Below are 19477 nucleotides of genomic sequence, written 5' to 3'. Positions count from 1 at the left end.
CCACAGTTGTTTTGCGATGCTGCCAGTGTTCTGCAGAATTTTAACTCCCTGGCAAAATCTGACTCTCCTTAAGCAGTGTTCTGTTGTTTGTTGTAAAGGAAAAATGTAATAATCAATATAAAAAAGAAAGAACAGGAATCACAATATTGCATAATCCACTGTGCTAATACAGTCAGAATTCGGCACAATACCAGGGCTAGCTAATGATGACAGCACTAAGTGCAAGAGTACAGGCAGAAAACGCATGAAATCTGATCTGGCTGTTTACATTCATGCCACATGTCCAGAAACTGGATTTGTAGCTAACCTATGACCAGATATAAAAGTGACTCCAAACCGATTTGAAAATATCATATCTGAGTCTCTTCAGCCTGGTAATGTAAATGTAGTCAATTATCTAAATTATATATCAGTGTCATATTAGTATCAGCAGATATTTAAAAAAAATAATAACAAAATATTGTTAGATTTTAGATTAATATGACACATTTTATATAATGTTTTTTTTTTCATGCTCTGTAAATGTGCCAAATCCTTTGGTGGTGCTAAGCTACTGCATTAAAATATCTGTATTTAATTTATTTTTTGTATTTTTGACTCAATAAAAAGCTACAATAATTTATAATCCTGCATTTTAGAAAATGTGTTTATCATTGTCTTCTCCATTTATCAGTTTGCTTTTAGTTTGGTGATTAAAAGATCTGAAACATCAGTTCATACCTTTATTCCTGGGATGCCAGGTGTACCATCTTTTCCATCAATACCCGGAAGGCCCTGAGAATTACATTTCATGATGTCATTATTGCAGATCATGCTCACATATTTTGAAGGTAAAGTGCTTAATTTAAAGGGAATTATTTTACTTTGTCTATGTTTTTACTCACATTTTCACCCTTCTTTCCTACGCCTCCCTGCGGTCCTTGGACGCCTTGTCCGCCCTGCAAGGAAACGGAGTCAGATAAAAGGAAATATCCAGGAAATGGGCAGAGGAAATATCAAGTGAATGCTTATCAGCTCTACTCACCATATCACCTTTCTCACCAGCATCTCCAGGAGGTCCTTGAGGTCCTTCCTCACCCTACGTGACACAGGAAGAAAGTTTGATGTAAATATAACTTCTTCAGTGATGAAAAAGAGCGAGAGAGGGAACATCTGAGAGCACTTTGAAACTTACAGGGATTCCAGGTATGCCGATGGGACCAGTGATTCCTTTGTAACCACGAGGGCCCTAAGAGAGATTATGAAGAAGCCGTGATGACAAGGTAGAAATAAAAAGGTGGTTTATAACAGCGTGGGGTGTAGAGATTTAACAGTAATGCTGAATTTGTTCTTAGTATCATTTGTTCCGGTGAGATACCTCAGGAAAAGTGTAGATGTCAGTGGATATGCTAGCTCTTTGCTAATAAAGAGCAGCAGACATTACAGCTGCCTTGTTCTGCTAATAACAGATAAACGCTTTCAGTTGGACAGAATGTTTTGGTGGTCATGCCAGGATAAATGACTACATGGGATCGTTAACTACAGATGGAGGAATATGGGCCAAAGCCAGGTTAGCTTGTAATTGGAGAAGATTCAGGATTTAGGCAGCATCTGCTTCTAAAAGCCTGTGATTGATATTTTTTGTGGATGAGGAGACTATGCGACTGTGTTATTTCCTAGGTAAAGAAAAGCTAATACTGCAGGTTTGGCAGTTTTTAGCCTTTTATGTCACCAGTGTTTTAGTGTGCACTTAGTGTTTTGATGGCTGACAGTTCAGATGTTAGATGACTCACTGTCTCTCCTTTTGGTCCAACCATTCCTGGGTAACCCCTCAGACCCTGTGGACCCTGGGAAAGAATCAGAAGAAGGTCAGTCTACAGTATTTTGTTTCCAAAATACCTCATACAAAATGACAAAATAAAAAAAAAAATAAATGAATACGTTACTGGAGGGCCGGGTATTCCTTGCTCACCAGAGATTCCAACATCTCCTTTGGTGCCCTATAATAATAAAAAGATGGGTTAAGACATAAAGTGGCCTTTTTTAAAGTGTTTTTTAGGACAATATTAATATATCAAAGTATCAATATTTTGTTTTGCAATGCTGTATCGATTGTACATGTAAAAATTGGTGTCAGACAGTGGTTCATTTTATGTTGTGTTTTTAACCCTACTCTTTAGATGGCAGTGTTGTACTCTGTAGTTACCATTGATATACTTGTTATAAAAACTTTGTCATTTTTATACTTGACAGTGTGGATTGAAACAATCACCTTGCTTACAGTATCACTATATAATGAATCGGAAGCGCTGTATTGTGATGTGTATTGTATCACTAAGTTCTTGCCAATACCCACTTGGAAATAAAAAAAGGCTAACAATCTATATTATGTTTATTTATATAGCACTTGTTCAACGAAGCTCCAGGACATTGGCAAGACTAAAATGTTCCACAACAAAACATACACAGATTGGACTATGCTGAATAAAAAAAATCAGAACACAACACTAAAAGTTCAAAGAACAATGAATAAGGAATCAAAGTGAGACTAATTAGTAGACAAATGCTTTCAGATTAGCTGATGAGAAGTTAATGATTATTAAGACGTTTATTAGAGCATATCTTTGAGGAATGAGCATGATATCCATATAAGGATGTTCATTTCAAACAAGTACGAAACATAGAAATATACTGCCTGGCCAAAAAAAAGGTCACACACTCTAAGATTTTGTTGGGCCGGCTTTGGCTTTCATTGCGGCATTTACTTTGGTTTTGTTTCGATAAGATTCTGCAATGTCCCAAGATTTATTTTAATTCAGAGTTGAATTCATTTTTCAACAAGATCTTGCAGCAGCATTGATGATGGTAGAGTCTGACCACTGCACAAAGTCTTCTCCATCCAGCACATCCTAAAGATTCTCAATGAGGTTAAGGTCTGGACTCTGTGGTGAACTCTCAATCCATGTGTGAAAATGATGATCTCATGCTCCCTGAACCACTCTTTCACAAACAATTCCAGCCCGATCAGGGAAGAAAGAGAAGAAAAAATCCATTGATGGAATAACCTGGTCTATATTCAGTATATTCAGGTAGTCAGCTGACCTCATTCTTTCAGCACATACTGTTGCTGAACCTAGACCTGCAGACCAACTGCAGCAGCAACCCCAGATCATTTACTTAGTTAAATCCAAAAATCATATTTTTTTGGCCAGGCAGTTAGGGAAACAGTTGCGTTGTTTTAGATAAAAGTCTAGTTAAGAGCGCAGGAGTCATATTAAATTTGCTTCAGGTGGGCAATGTTATTGTTGTTAAAAAAATTATAATTTCTTAATTGACTAAACATTAACCGTAAAAAAATATATTCGTAAACAGGGACACCTGTAATTTGCTCTTACAACCTTCAGCACTCAGGCCAAGCAGCCAGCTATCAAATAAAATATAAAAGTATACCTAAGAAAATGAAGCTAGGGGGTCAATAACACACTGAAGGTGGGTGTGATGCTAGGAGTCGATGGGAAACGTGTGAGTTTTACTTATCAAGTTTAAAACACCCCAGGCAAATGTAAATACTCAGATCAATATAGCTTAAAATATAAATGGCCAAAAACCTGATCTTACACATAATTTTTGAGTTAGGTTAACTTATCAAAATATGAAAGCCCATATTTCTGTAGAACTAAAATGATATTTATTATTTTATTAAAAAAGTGCACTTGGGTTTAACAGTGTGGACAGTACATACTGTATCTGATAATGATGGCACTATGATATATTCTAAAATTAAGGCACCTATTGAGAGTCTGGTTTAGCAAGAGAGGTAGTGACTTTTTAAATAATTTATTATTATCAATTCCTTGATTGTTAATTCATTTTGAGTATAAGCTTTAATATATCTGAGCTCAGTCAGTGTATCCTGTCACTCTGCACTGATGTCTTTATTAGTCAATGCTTCTCGCTGACACCAAAACTGATCTTTTATTAGACTGTTCTTAATAGGCATGAAAGGCTGAGCAGCCAGAATCCAAAAGCTGAAATGCTCAGCGTTGTGTTACAATCACTGAATCCTCAAATGCCACCGTGCAGGGCACTATGGGTAAATTCTCTCTGCCCTTCTGGCCGTGGAGCGCTCATTAAATCTGATTAATGCACAGCGTTGTAGCTCCCTCTCCTCCTGCACTACCTGACCCTCTCCCTCGCCTTTTCAGCTGGGCTAGTCCTGACTAATCGCACGCAGATTAGTGCCACTCATATGCCTCAGGGGGCTTCATTAGAGCTAATCCTGCTCTGGATGAGTGAGTGGGTGGATGCGCGAGAGCTGCTCTTTGTTCATTTGTCTGTTTGTTTGTTTGAAAAGTTGCCTACGTATGATCTGCGTGCTTACACTCAGGCTTTTTCCAATCCTACAAGGATATTTTCCCTTGAAGTCTAAATTCGAGGGATCTGCTTCTGATATACAGTGTGCTTCCTAGTGAGGATCAGAGGTCATTAGTGTATGTAAACAAACAGAAACTGAATGAACTGAACATGAAGAATAATAAATCTGACTCAGACTCAAGGACATAGACCAGGTTACTGTACGAGAGCTGACTATGACTATGACCATGTCATATACATTATAATGGTCTTTCTTGTCCTGGTTTGTAGTTGAGGGATAAGCAATATATAGTATATGACATGCTGTAGAGTGTGTGGGCAGTATATCAGCCATTACATTTAACATGTTTATACATTCATCGCTTTTCATGATTTTCCATGAATTCAATCATGGCATTTTATCAGGCAGGAACACCTGATCAATGATCATTTTCGTGGAATAAGGTTTTTAGTCATGCAGGTGCGATAAGTAGGATAGGTAAGTTAGAGTAAGATAAGTCAAAGCAGTTACATGATGAATTGAACCAATCACACAACCCCACACATAGCACAGGGAGTGGATAACTTCTACATGCATTGATGAGTCCCTTTGAAATTAAATTCAGACCACTAAATTCAGGTGGACTTTTTCTGGGTCTGAAAACAGCTTTTACACTTGACCAAATGTACCAAACGTAATGGCCTAAGATTAAGCTTGAAGGCAGCGTACTGTAGAAAGAACTTATTCTACCAGCCCTGTGGAGGTCATTTTCACAACACTAATAATCAATAACCCTTTGCTCAAACCACCAATTCACCACTAAATTGAACTGAACTGATCCTCTTATAATTCCAGAGAGCCAAATCTTTAGGGTTTATTTCTCAAATAGAGATTAAGTCTAGTCCTGGACAATTTTTTGGGATGTGTAGTCAAGGATTAGGCTTAATCTCATCTGGAAATCCAAATTCTCTCCCCTATAGAAATGCTGTATTCTTGTTTTTCTGGATTTGTAGCATTTTTCACTTTTAAATTTCACTTCAAAGTGTATATTAACAGTATTTCCTTATGGATGAGTCCGCTAAAGCAACTCAGCTTTTTTTTTTGTCTGATGCCTACAGCGATCATATATTGAAGTATACAAGGTACAAGGAGGCAGAAGTTCCAGAACTTCTAAACTTCTAAAGAAAGAAAATAAGGTTAAAAGGATCTCTGTACCGTCTTTCCAATGCTTCCAGGATCTCCCAAGATACCAGCATGACCTTTGTGTCCCTGCAAAAAATAAATAAACCAAACCGTCACATCCTTGTCATGCAGTGAACCTACTATTCACTACTAAAAATCCAAAGTCATGTGTATTATAATGAACCTGTTATCATGCTAGGCTTTCAGTTCATTTTAATGATGAACTTACCTTAACGCCCATCAGTCCTTGGGGACCCTTAGGACCAGGTGGGCAGTTGGTTGGACACTAAACAGAAGACATTTGCGTCAGTAACCATGGAAGAAGGATTACACAAACTGTGCAGCAGCAAGATGAGATTCTGTCTCCAATTTACATCTACAAGGTAGTGTCTAATAGAGTGGACAGTGTTTTAAAACTCCAGCAGCACTGCTGTGTCTGATACACTCATACCAGTGCAATGCTAACACAATAACACAACACCTCCATGTCAAAGCTGGTCCCCTAAATTAAAAACTATGAAAAGTATATTGACATATAATGGTAAAAATGTGAAATTTGTTAATTATCAATATCGAAAACTAGTATTGATCCAACAATGGCAACTTTACTCGAGAGGGAGAAAAACATGGTCCACCTGAATAAAAGTTGTTCAACAATTTCAATACTTTCAACTGAATATTTAATCAAGATTTTTTTAAATCTCCAGTTTAGCTGAGACAACTGGCTCACCCTCTATCTAGAACTCGCCCTAGTACTCACAATGCTCCTGACATTAGGAGTGTAAGAATGTGCCTTATCCAAAACATGAAGTGAGCCCCTACTTTTTTCGATCTGCAGCCAATACAGCTTCACTAGGTAGTATTAGGAACTGATAAGGGGAGAGAGCACCACCAAACTATGCAGAGAGATCTGACTATATCAAGCTCAATTCGAAAATAGAAGATTGTGTATAAAACTTTTTTATTTTTCCATTCAGTACAGAGAAAATGAAATGTGTTTTCATCCAATTTTTCAATTATTTAGCCTTTCGCAAACAGAACTTTAAAAAAATTAAAAGTTAAATCTTCTCTCGATTCTCAGAGTTGTGTTTTGTAACCCCTATTTGACGGTATTATCCACCTTGCAAAAAATGAAAAAATCTGAAAATAAAGAAAATATATTTTTTTTTCCTGAAATTACGATTGTGAGGGGCAAAGACGAAAAAAATAAAATTGTAAAATGGATGAAAACTTATTAATTGTACACTGCACTACATAATTAAAAAAAAAATAATAATAATAATTTTGGATTTAGCCTCAAACAGTCAGAAAATTCAAATAAAAATACGTTAGACTGACCTTTCACACTTATCAGTGCACTTTGCAGTTCATTTGAACATGTTTATAAGTACTGGGTTGATGTTCCCTCAAAGTTTGTACTACTGGTTAGACTGAATTTAATTATTAATACTATTATTTAAAATCTATTTTAAAGTCCTAAATTATGTACAGTAAGTGCCAATCAATATAAATTTATCATTTTCTACATATCACTTTCATCATGCTACACACGCGAAAGCGAGAGTGGTACAAAAAAAAAAACAGAAAGAAGAGAAAGCTTAGTTTTTCTCGCCTTCCATATCTAAGCACCAGCCTCTAATTAAAAGGAGGAAGAATCTGTAAGCAGTGTCTACAGGGTTCTTGAGAGAAGCTGAGGTGAAGATGAACTTCTGGACCACGTTCAGTAATGATCCTTCTGCACACTGCATAAACTCTTGGCAAGTTAGCATCCAGCCATGGACCTGAATCTAAGAGGGTACTAATGGGCACAGACCTTTGAAGAAAACCGTTTAATGGAGCTCATGAAAGAAATCCATGAACTGTGAATCAATAAGAGGAAGGAGAAGCCCAGCAAGAGGCAAAGCGGGTAATGGATTACAGTAGGATCTTGCTGTGCTATATATAAAATAAGTTTATAAGTTTTATAAGTTTGACCACAGAGAACTTCAGTAAATGCAGTTCAACAAAATGTGATATGCACTGTGTTCCCAGGAATCCAACAGATGATACGACAAAAAAGTCAGGTGCCAAAGCGACAAAGGATGAAAGAATAAATTTTGTTATTTACGCTGTCACTGACACGCTGGCAGAGAGTAGACATACTGCGGAAATTGAGGGAGCTTTATCTAGAGCAATCATCTCACCTGCAAGTCAGCACTGCCTTCTTCTCCACCCAAGAATTTTCCAGGCGGCCCCTGGATATGAGAAACAGATAATGAAACAGAAGCAGAAGGTGCGCTGTCAGAGAGAGAGAGTGGCACGAAGTAATAGCAGGGTTCTTACTGTAGAGCAGAAGGGTACTGGTGCACTTTAAACACTGACACATTCTTTTAAGAAACCTAAAGTGAACTATTTGGCTTTTACACTTTTTACACAAAACAACACTAGCATAAAAATTCTTACATGACTGATCTAGGCTATAAATATTACATGGACAGCAGTATTGGGACACAGACAGGAGCATTTAGGACATGTCATTCTGAATCTATAGACATTAATATGAAGCAGTGATTTTCAATCTTTTGTGACTTGCATCCCAACTAACACACCACAAAACATTCCATTGACCAAGCCTTTTGGTACCACTTTAAAATAAGGCTCCTTTAAAAAGGGGTTTATAAAGAGTTTATAAACCATTAATAAGACGTTAGAACACGTAAATAGAAAGGGCAACAGTGGCATGTCGATATTGGAAAAATTTGACATTGCAATGTTTTTTTTTTATATTTCATATTAAACATTGCAGGACCTGTGATGTCACCAGCCCCGCCCCCACCCGCACGCTGTCTCACGACCGAGAGCTGAGTCAGCCCTTTAGAGTCAGCCAAGCACTCCAAACCCAAGGAAAACAGCTAAACAACAATAATCAAGCATTTAAATGGCCTTTAAAAAAGTAAATATAAATGTTTTTCTAGAATTAAAAGCACGTTTCCGGCTGTAGCTGAAACTATCTGCGCAAAATTGTTCAGAATAGCGGTGCACAGCTTGGGACAGGCTGTCTGCGGCCATGCGGTCACCTCGTGTTTACACCCGCTTTCCCTCCATAATGTATAAAACTCAGCTAGCTAGTCAGTCACGTGACTGTACTATGTCAGTCAAATCATTGAGTTTGACCTAAATAAAATGTTTTATTTTTGCAAATATTTTTGTTTATCACATCTTAAACTCTGTGGTTCAAAACCACATAATAATAATAAGCCTTTTGCAGCTCTAACAGCAGAAACTGTTCTGTTATATTCGACAGAGCTTCGAAGACTTCCTGAGTCCTCAACACTGCTCTATAACTGTACATGGTCTGACACTTCATGGCTGAGTTGCTGTGGCTCACAAACGCTTCCAATTGTCAATAAAAAAGACTGTTGGAATTAAATTCAAATAATTGCTAAGTGTGTCCCAATACTTTTGTCCAAGTACTTTATTAAGGCATCTTCTCAAATTAGTCACTTTTTAAGCTTAAGGCATTTTAGTATACTCTATATGGCGACTTAATAAGTTAAAAAACAACAGAAAAAAGCCTTTTCCTGTCTTTGATTTGCTAGTTCATAGTTCTGCTACAACTTACAGGCTTTCCTGGAGGTCCTGGCAATCCTGGAGGTCCAGCAGGTCCCATTACTCCCTGAAAATAGATACAGAAAATGAACACAGATATTACTTAGAACAGTCTTCATAAAAGTTTAGAATGAGTGCTTTATCTTTTTTTTCATCACTTATCACTTAATACTATTTCAATACTATTCATTTTAATCATCATATAAGTCTATAAGTGGAATGGTACAGCTTAAATCTCCTTCTGTTTATCATCTGATTTGAGTGCATCAAGTAACAAGAACATTTGTGAGGTTAGCTACTAAACCGATTTGCGTTAATAATTCTGGATAACAAATCCCATTCCAAAGGTCTTCAGGTCAAAGGTATTGGATGGAGCGCAATCATTGTTCTACAGTCTAGTGCAGGGGAAGCTTTATTCTCCTTTATCCAACACTCATATGAATTGAGCATGGCTGCTCTGTTCCAGGATGACCTGTTCTGTTGACTATGCTATACTTTTTCCCCAATGTTTTCCACAAATGTAGCTCTCTCAGGCTCTGGCTGCTGATGGCGTAGCAACGTGACTCAGGATTAATATTTGTAATCCTCAGGTCATAGTGTCAGTCTGTGTTAGGGCCCTATTTTGAGCCATCAATCGTGCATGGTCAAGCTTGATTTAGGCTGCTTCAATGTTTCTTTGGTATGGTGTGGATGGAAAAAGATAAGTGAGCATGTGATTTACAAGAACAGCAATTTTCTTTTATTTGGTACTAGGGGTAAGCGATATGACCCTAAAATTATATCACAATATTTAATGGTATTTTCATGATAATGATACTCTTGATAATGATACTCTATGACAAAACACTGAATTAAAAAAAAAGATATTTCAAGAATACACCACTGCAACAAAATGAATATGACATTTTATTATTGTATACTATTTGATATGGCACACCACTAACTAAGATATTAAAAAAAAACGAATTTTATCACATTTGTAACAAAGGTCAATGATCCAGAATGTCATGAGGCTAATAATATTGCACTCCAAATATCTCCATATATCCAGGATTAAAGTAAAATAAATTATGATGGACAAATATAATCTCTAATCTCTATAGTCTCTAATGGATATATAATGGTAAATGAGAACAGTGTGAATTTGTCTTTTGCTAAAAACAGCAAAAAAATAGTACCCTGTGTTACCCTGCGTGTAATGTGACAATTAGGGGTGGGTGATAAGGCACGATATTTTAGGGTATATTATCGTTCACAATATTCAAAAATGTTAGCGATATTATCGTGTCTGATATGATATGGCACACTCCTATTAGGTACTCTATTTGGTTAGTTGGTTAGTTGACGTCAAAGTTGGGTTTGTGCACTGCTGCATGTCCTTATGTCACGATGTGTCTGTGTTGCCAAGATAGCAATGAACGTCTGAGGGTTGACTGTTGTCTAGGTTCATTTCAGACAGTGGGGCACCTGTGTTTTCCGTTGCTTAAATAGGGATATGCCAGAAATTGACCTGAACACACTTCACTCCCAGACCACCATGTCTATCAGTGTAGATATATCCGTCTTTGCTATTTAAATGATGCAAGCGCAATGCATGAAAACCGACTGTTCTTAGGGTGTAAGATCACGATGAGCATCGCAACACACCTTGTGCAGAGTGTAAGATAGGGCTCAAAGCTCTTCTGTAGGGATTGTATGAGTTGTGTGTCTACAAGTGAACATCTGTGTCAGAAATAGATGCACCATAAAGTAGCTAAATTCACTCATTATAATGGGTGTTTAGATACATTTGGATAGAAAGTAATTTAAATTGTGCTCAGTTATCATGAACATGCCTTGTCACATCCCTGGATAATCAAAATCATTGTTTCATATCTGAAACACGCTCTAATTTCCCAAATGGTAGAGCTGATAGGAATAGCTGTAACTCTGTTTCTTCTCTGTTTTTTTCCACAGCTTCTTTCGCCTGAAGCTAATCAAGGCTAAGTTAATCGTTATGCTGCTGTACATGGCAGCATTTATAGGCAATTAGTTAAAAACTAGGGAATATGATCAACTCAAATTTAACAATATTATGTCAAGTCACATTGTGATATTAATTCCTTGTGGTAATCTAAATCAGTAGGACAAACCTTCGGGCCTGTAGCTCCCATTTTCCCTGGAAGCCCAATTGCGCCTGGTGCTCCCTGTAGACAGAACAGACAGTAAGAAAGACAGCATTTGAATGATGAGCAGAAATGTCTGCAACAGAATTTAAACCAACTTTGACTGACAGTTCCAAATTAAAGAAAATAAACAGTTCTATCACTGTGAACCAGCTACAGATTATGGTTAATAACAAAAACTTAAGCTCATGTGTTGACCGCATGTGCCTTCTCTAATTTACCTGCTGAATCCTAGACTTTTTTTTTGAGTGATAATATTCAGTAACAACCGATTGTATACATTATTCAGGAACTGCTATAAGACTGTAATGTTGTTTGAAAGTGAAGAATTGAAGTACTGTATATACCAACATACAAATCCAAATGATTATGTAATGGTATAGGTATCAAAAGTATGCTGAAATTTGTTAGTACTTACAGGAAGTCCAGGAAGCCCAGGTCCCTATAGGAGTACAAAAGAAAGAAATAATTGTTGAAAAGTCTCCTATTTAATGAAACATGAATGTTGTCTTAGTTATATAAGTAATTTCCACATTATGCCACTACTGTAATGTACACAATATTAATAAAAAGAAATAAAAAATGGAAGTGCATGTGCTTTACCATGAATTATTAAATTAATTTTGTAAATGTAATACAAAATAATTCAGTAATCAACTGCATCAGGTTCAACTAATGTCATATATTCAACAATATTTAACTTACAGTTTGTCCTACTGGACCAGTAAGCCCTGGTAGTCCCTGTGACAATCAAGAAAGAATAAAAATGGTTAAAAATGAATATAAATCAATCCCACTTTGTCTGTAATATATATATATATATTTTTTTTACGATTTTCTCCCAATTTAGCTCGGCCCATTGTCCCACCTATTCAGCTACTACTCAGCTGTATATTCCGCATCACTAGTGATGCCACAACACAAAGAGGGTGAAGACTGGCACATGCCTCCTTCGACACATGTGAAGCCAGACACCGCTTCTTTTTGAACTGCTGATGTAGCATTGCCGAGTAGTGTCACTGTGTGCTCGGAGGAAAGTGCAGCAACTCGGTTCCGATACATCAGCTGACAGATGCCTTGTGCTGATCGGCACAGAAAGAGTGCCATCTACCCCCAGAGAGAGCAAGGCCAATTGTCCTCTCTCAGGCCTCTGGCAGCTAAAGGTGAGCTGCAGGACCAGGATTCGAACCAGCAAATTCCCGATCATAGTGGCAGCGCTTTAGACCGCTTTAGACCGCTCAACGCCCATGCCTGTAAAAATCTAATATTGTATCATTCCATAATAAATATGAATACACAGAAATCCTTTTGTCTGTAGAAATTAAGCATTGTATAACATTATAAAACAAAAATACAAACAAATACAGTGGCCGGTAGAATGTGTTGTTAGTCAGCCACCGCCTCTTTTTGAACTGCTGCTGATGCAGCATTGCCAAGTAGCATCACAGAGCATTTGGAGGATAGTGCAGCAACTCGGTTCCCATCCATCAGCTGACAGACACCTTGTGCTGCAGAGATCACCCTTTGGAGTGATGAGGGGAAAGAGCGCCATCTACCCACCCAGAAAGAGCAAGGCCAGTTGTGCTCTCTGTGGACTCCAGCAGCTAAAGGCAAGCTGTATGAACAGGATTTGAACCAGCGATCTCCTGAACATAGTGGCAGCACTTTAGACCGCTAGACCACTCAGAGCAAACCCCTTAATACTATACATTCACCTATCTTTGATAAAATTGTATGTAAATCAGGCTAAATGCTTTTACAAAATGCCATAAAGGTGAATACAATCTATTCAAAAGCTTCAGAGATATGTGGGTTAATGGTGCTTTGGAGCAAATCGCTGAACCAGCAATCATTCTCCCCAGCCACTGAGATGAAAACACAGTGTGTCACTGCAGTTCAGTTAGTATCGGATTTGCCTCTTTACCAACCTTTTGTCCAGGACGTCCGACTGGACCTCTTTCACCTTTTCCTCCAATCAAACCCTTGAAAAGAGAGAAATACAGAGAGGAGTGTTAAAATATTCATCTGCACAAAATTCCTTAAATATTTGCATACAAGTGAGAATTAATCATTTATATTTTAAGATTGTATTTTAGGTCTTTTTCTCTTGAAGATTTAAGTAAAGGCTGTGATGCTTCAGAACTAATTATGATGCCAACATTGGGGCCTTCTTTCCTTCATTCTATTTAGGACTTACTATTCATAATTTACTCATTTTGACAGTTTTAGAAAGGACAGCATTGCACTGACATTCCAAAGCAGATTATCCAACAAAATCCCTGCTCTAATGCTGTGATTCCAATCATGTGACTGGAAAGGCCGGGTCAGGGAGACCTGCATCCCTTCCTAGAGAGCTAGGCAGTGAATACATGTAAGAAAGCAATACTTAACTTCAGTGTTGCACTAGCAAGAGCATCACAAAAGCATTTCATCAGTATTCATATAATACAGTGTTAGACACAAAATACTTCTGAGCTAGACATGAACTCACATCAATTCCATCCTCCCCAGGAGGTCCGTCTGGTCCAGGCTCGCCTGATTCCCCCTTCTGACCCTGCAAAGTGGATTACAATTACATATGTGGAAAATATATTTTTGCGGGATATAGAAGTGCAGTCAAAAAAGATTCATTTTGGGGAGGAATGTAAGGTTTATAGTCAAGTTTTAAAAGGAGCATCTATAAGAATATTGTTAACACTCTCTGACAGTCACTTACTGGTGGTCCAGGAGGGCCAGGAGGTCCTTTATCACCCTGTAAAAATATTTGAAAAAAGATTGTTAGAACAAAGGCAAACAATTCTCATTGCATTCTGGGTCTGTACTCTTGAAGTGTACAAAACTCTATATTCCTTTCCAACTTTACCTCAAACTTCAATAAAATGTCAAACTGCCAAGCAAATAAGACATATATATTTAATTTTCTAGGTCAATTGCCCTACCCATTCAGCTGCTAAACAGCTGTATATCATCCATCACAAGTGATGCCACAACACAAGGAGGGTGAAGACTAGCACATGCCTCCTCCGATACATGTATAGTCAGACACCACCTCTTTTCCAACTGCTGCTGATGCAGCATTGTTGAGTAGCATTACAGCGCACTCGGAGGAAAGTGCAGCGACTCGGTTCTGATACATCAGCTCACAGATGCCCTGTTCTGAGCGACTTCACCCTTTGGAGTGATGAGGGAAAAGAGCGCCATCTACCCACCCAGAGAGAGCATGGCCAATTGTGCTTTCTCAGGGCTCCGGCAGCTGATGGCAAGCTGCATGACTAGGATTCAAACCAGCAATCTCCCGCTGATCATAGTGGCAGCGCCTTAGTCCGCTGGACCACTCAGCGCCCCTGAATTCTAAGAATATTAATGTAATTAAACGATGCTGCATTACAGAATCCGAGTTCCAAGTAGGAAGTTTAACCTTTAACAGCCCAACAAGTTGGATTTCTGATTCTGAAAGTAAGGAGAGTTTTAACAAACCAACAGTTCAATATACAAAATGGCTCCCCTGCATATGAACAGTAGTAAAAGCAGTAGTATTACACAGTTTATTAGCACTGCTTTGTTCAGTATTTGTGTTTCGTTAATTTAGTTACACTAAGTACTGTCTAACGTCTATCTGTGGACATGTTTTTCTGGTCTTTGGATGTGTAAAATACTGTATAATGCATTGTTATCAACTGGTGTTGCTAAAAATGATTAATAGGTATTGATAACAATGCATTTTCCGGCATTATATTAAGATAATATTATATTATATTATATTTCTTAATCATAAGATCATATTTTAATCATAAGATCATATTTTAATCATAGGATTCATATTTTAATTATATTTTTATATATTTTAATATTTTATATATTTTAATAAATTGTAATTGTAATTGTAATTATGTTATGCTTCAATCTGAAGAAGCTTTTAAGATGCAGATGTTGTTCCAGTGTTGATGTTTCTATACAGAACCACTGTCTTTATTAAACCCTTTACCTGTAACAAGAGTGTACATTGTAGAATGAAAATGGATTGCATTTTATAGTTTATTAAATGTTGAAAAGTAAGATGTTGAAACAACATCACAATATTAATGTTGATTCATCTTTTTTAAAAAAAATTAAGTTGATTAAACCTTAATTTGATGTTAAATCAACTGTGAATAAGCACTGAAAATCCAGCTGGGATTCCCATCTCTGAAATTCCATTTCTAAACTAAATAGAACACAGCATATCTGTAAGTTAATAAGTAGTTGACATGCTAAATCAGGTATGCTAAACCAAATCTAACCTGAGGACTTATTTGGAATTACAGTGTGCTATGTATATCCAAAGGCCAATAGCATGATTTAATAGTATTATCAGTGATATTAATAGTGATATGGATGCACAACCAAAATTAATTTTATTTTGGCTGATGTTTCATATTATTATACAAAAAGTCGGATAATTTTAACCTCTGCCCTTGCAGATAAATATATACAATTTCTTCAACAAATCCAAGTGGAAGATAAAAAAGAACTCTTGGAAGTATGTGAAATAATTACCAGGGTTATAGATGATAATACAATTATTGACCTTTATTCATTATGTGACATAAGACAGTTTGAGAATTTATGGACAAATATTCTTGTAAAAAAAATAATGTCAATTGACATTGTTTATTCATCAATTCCTACTATGATCTCTAATTTTGAGTATTGTAATATGCATTTTAAGTGTCTGTTGTGTATAACATAACCAGTAAAATTAATGTAAAAATAATTTCCAATAACTGTACTTAAAAGAATAGTTCCAAAAAGTAGATAGCAGAAAGATATATTATTGGATTTGTGGTATTTTATATATATATTATTGGTAACACTTTCTATAAATGTCATCTCCATTAGACTCTATAAACACACTCATAACATGTTATAATGCATTCATAAGGCATTATATTACGTTATATGATGTTATATGACATTATATGACGTTATATCTGAAAAGTCCAGTATAATATATGATATCATATATTATATGACACGTGATCATAATAGATCATAAGCTGTGTGTATAATATATATGTTAAAATAGTTTATATATCTATCACTAATAATCTAGTTCCATAATGAAATTATGTGACTTTACTTGGAGCACACAAAGAGCTGTTATAATACATTATAAGTGACTATAACTAATATTATTTAGTTTCTTGGTATTGACGTATGATATGTTATTAACACAGCTATTAATGCATTATGATCACAATTCGTGATGCAAAATTAACATGGTTATGATGGGTTATACATTTTTATAAATATGTATAATCATGTTTATAATGCCTTATGAATGCATTATAATCTGTTATGAGTATATTAATAGAATCTTATAAAGATAACATTCATATAAAGTGTTACTATATTATTTTATATTTAAACTTTAGCTAATAGAAAGTACTGCGCATGTGCTCATGTATTATATATGGCAATTTAGAATGTACACAGTTTGAACTATTAATTTCAGTTATAAACTAATTACAAATATTATTTTTTACAATTTTCACAATCACTAAACATTTAATTTCTGTTGAACTTATACACACTTGACCTAAGTAAATGTTACCATAAATGTTACTAAAAAGGCACTTTGTATGTTAAATTTCTGGAAAGTCCAGTTCCTTAAAAAGTAAGTGTGTATGTGTGTGTTCATCATTTTATGGGCTGAGTGACTCCTCCCATAAACATGCCCCACCTTCAGACACCCTCCCTGCATGTATCTGGGCTTTTATTAAAGGTCCCATTTGCAAAATGAGCATTTGTACTAACCCAGTCTTGGCCAGGTGTAGGCCTGCAGTATTATCATGCTTTTCTATTCTCCTCTCTCATAAGACCTTATCATTAAGATTCACATCTGATCATTAATAATAAATAAATTAAGACCATTGTATTTTGTATGTTTAATAAATATGGAAAATACTTTTATATGCCATAATTTAGTGCTCATTTAGCATTACAGAAATGACTCCAGTCACTGTACCAGCAGTGTCCAGTCTTCTTCTACAGACCAGTCCTCTACTGCTCAAACACACTGAATATCAGATTACTAGACTCTTAATAAGGGCCTCCCCACAGTTTACCTTGTAAAGCTGCTTCTCTGCATTAACAGAAAGAACTCTATTGTACACTTGTTTTCATTTCTGGCGCCCTCTGTTGAGAAAATTGTGGCACTGCAGACGGTTGCACTGCCCATGTAACTGAGCACACAATGACTATCTTTGTATGGCTCCAACTTGTGGCACCGCAGAACTCACATCAATGCCGTCGGCTCCGGGGGTACCTGAAGGGCCGGGGGGACCGGGCGGGCCCTGTGCTCCTGGAGGACCGTTCTGAAACGAAAAACGAGCAAAATATAGGCTCTCAGATTTTCACTTTTAAAATATATATATATGGCATACATGGGTTTAATCCAATAACATCTTAACAAAGGGGATAATCAGCTTATAACTCACGATAATTCATCAAAAAACATCACTTTGTATTATTAATGATACAAAGGGTGAAACTACAACAATGAACTGAATGCAAAACCAGTGATGCATCTACAACAATAATATCTGTGGGATGGAATCTGATCAATACAATGGAGAATAATTTATTAATAATATTATATGTGGCAATAAAGAAATGTTTCAATAATAATATTATGATTTTAAACACATTTACCAACATCTTTCACTGTGTGATGTTCATTACAGGGTGCATTACTATACATTAAATTGGCAAATTCATTTTACATATGTTTGTATGTACGGACATGGCAATTTTTTTGTGCTTTTATATTGTTTTTTTATCAATATCAGCAGAATTATATGTAATGTCATAAAAAGTAATAAAAAAGCTGGCTATATCATCCAGTCCTACTGTAAATCATAACTGAATGATAATTAAAGGCATAGTGCGATCAAAAAAAGCAAATTTATTGTGAACATCGTATGCACAATAAATACTTAAATACTTAAATAATTCAAACAGAATTCAAAGTTCTAGTTAAGGAATGTACACGAAAACTAAAGAATGTTTGCTGGGAGACTCAAAATTTGGGGGAGGGAGATGTTTACTGAGGCCTTGCACCCCAGCCCCCCTCCAGCATCCTAAGCTTAATTAAGTTTTGCATCAGATTGTCATGTACATTGATTATAATTACAATTAACATACATTACAAAGATGGCATGTCTTTTTATGACAAAAAGAAAATATTTAATGCATCAGATCATCAAATCTAGACATTCCAAATCTTCCAAAGTTCAGAGTTTGTTTAACAAACATTCCCATGTAGGTGTGATTCTGCTGGTTCAGGCATAGAGACCACTAACAGAGAGTCTGAAAGGGGCCCTTGTGGAGTGTGTTTGCCTGTGTGTGTATGTGTGTTTTCCCTCACACAGCCACCACATTCCATTTGTGCCTAGGCCACATCTTGGTCCTTCTTTTCATTTATTTCACTCAAATCCAGCTAAATCTAATTAATGCAATGTTCACACTGAACCATATAGAACCACCAAGAATATAATTGAGAAGCATGAAAGGAAGCATAGTCCAAAAATGGTAATCGATCGAGGAAGCTCTTGGTGTGATTTTCAAGTCATAATGAAGCTTAATAAGTAAAGATAAGTAAAGAAAAGTGCATATATTGTCCAACAGCAACAATATCTGACCAGAAACTAAATATGCATGGCCAATCATCTACTGAATGTAGATGTACTGAAAATGAGATAAACTACTGTACTACACTCTCTTCCAGCCCGCTATGTCTCTCCCTGGCAACCTCAGAGCCCTCAAGCCATCCAACAGCAGCACCAGCAGCAGCAGCACTATCACCAAAGACCAGACAACCAGACTCTGCAGCTTCACTCACCACTTGAGCCAGAGCCAGGAACAGCGTCTGCAGCAGGACCAGGATGGTGAAACACCCAGCCATGGTGAAGGCTTACTTCTGGCTCCTCTCTCCTTCAGAACCACCGCTCCCAGGGACTACTCCTCGCCTTGCCTCTCTTCTCCTGGCCTCTGAGCCCAGGACAGAAAGGTTCCGGCCAAGAGAAGGTGTGTGTGTGTGTGTGTGTGTGTGTGAGAGTGTGAGGTGCCCAGAACAGAAGAGAAAAAACTCAGCTGCAGGGACCTGAGTGGGGGGATGAGAGGTGTAACCCAACTGTACAGCCAGCCCCTGAGAACTCAGGGAGCTCAG

General features: G+C 36.8%; 1 protein-coding gene across 1 annotated transcript in view; it reads right to left on the bottom strand.

Annotated features, from left to right (window-relative positions):
• Positions 1-19477, bottom strand: part of col9a2 (procollagen, type IX, alpha 2) — a 34802-nt gene extending 15325 nt beyond the window's left edge. The window contains exons 1-18 of the mRNA XM_049475326.1: positions 19151-19477; positions 17550-17624; positions 13985-14020; positions 13760-13822; positions 13197-13250; positions 11974-12009; positions 11687-11710; positions 11236-11289; positions 9117-9170; positions 7699-7749; positions 5745-5801; positions 5549-5602; positions 1926-1979; positions 1773-1826; positions 1175-1228; positions 1025-1078; positions 885-938; positions 721-774 (exon numbers count right to left, since the gene is read on the bottom strand). Of these exons, the coding sequence (XP_049331283.1) occupies positions 721-774; positions 885-938; positions 1025-1078; positions 1175-1228; positions 1773-1826; positions 1926-1979; positions 5549-5602; positions 5745-5801; positions 7699-7749; positions 9117-9170; positions 11236-11289; positions 11687-11710; positions 11974-12009; positions 13197-13250; positions 13760-13822; positions 13985-14020; positions 17550-17624; positions 19151-19213 (945 nt within the window). The 5' untranslated portion in view covers positions 19214-19477. The remainder of the gene's footprint in view (positions 1-720; positions 775-884; positions 939-1024; positions 1079-1174; positions 1229-1772; positions 1827-1925; positions 1980-5548; positions 5603-5744; positions 5802-7698; positions 7750-9116; positions 9171-11235; positions 11290-11686; positions 11711-11973; positions 12010-13196; positions 13251-13759; positions 13823-13984; positions 14021-17549; positions 17625-19150) is intronic.

This window comes from Astyanax mexicanus, chromosome 3 (genome assembly GCF_023375975.1).
Source record: "Astyanax mexicanus isolate ESR-SI-001 chromosome 3, AstMex3_surface, whole genome shotgun sequence".
Classification (NCBI taxonomy): Eukaryota; Metazoa; Chordata; class Actinopteri; order Characiformes; family Acestrorhamphidae; genus Astyanax; species Astyanax mexicanus.
The sequence above is the reverse complement of the archived record's forward strand: the minus strand, read 5'-3'. Positions and strand labels throughout refer to the sequence as shown.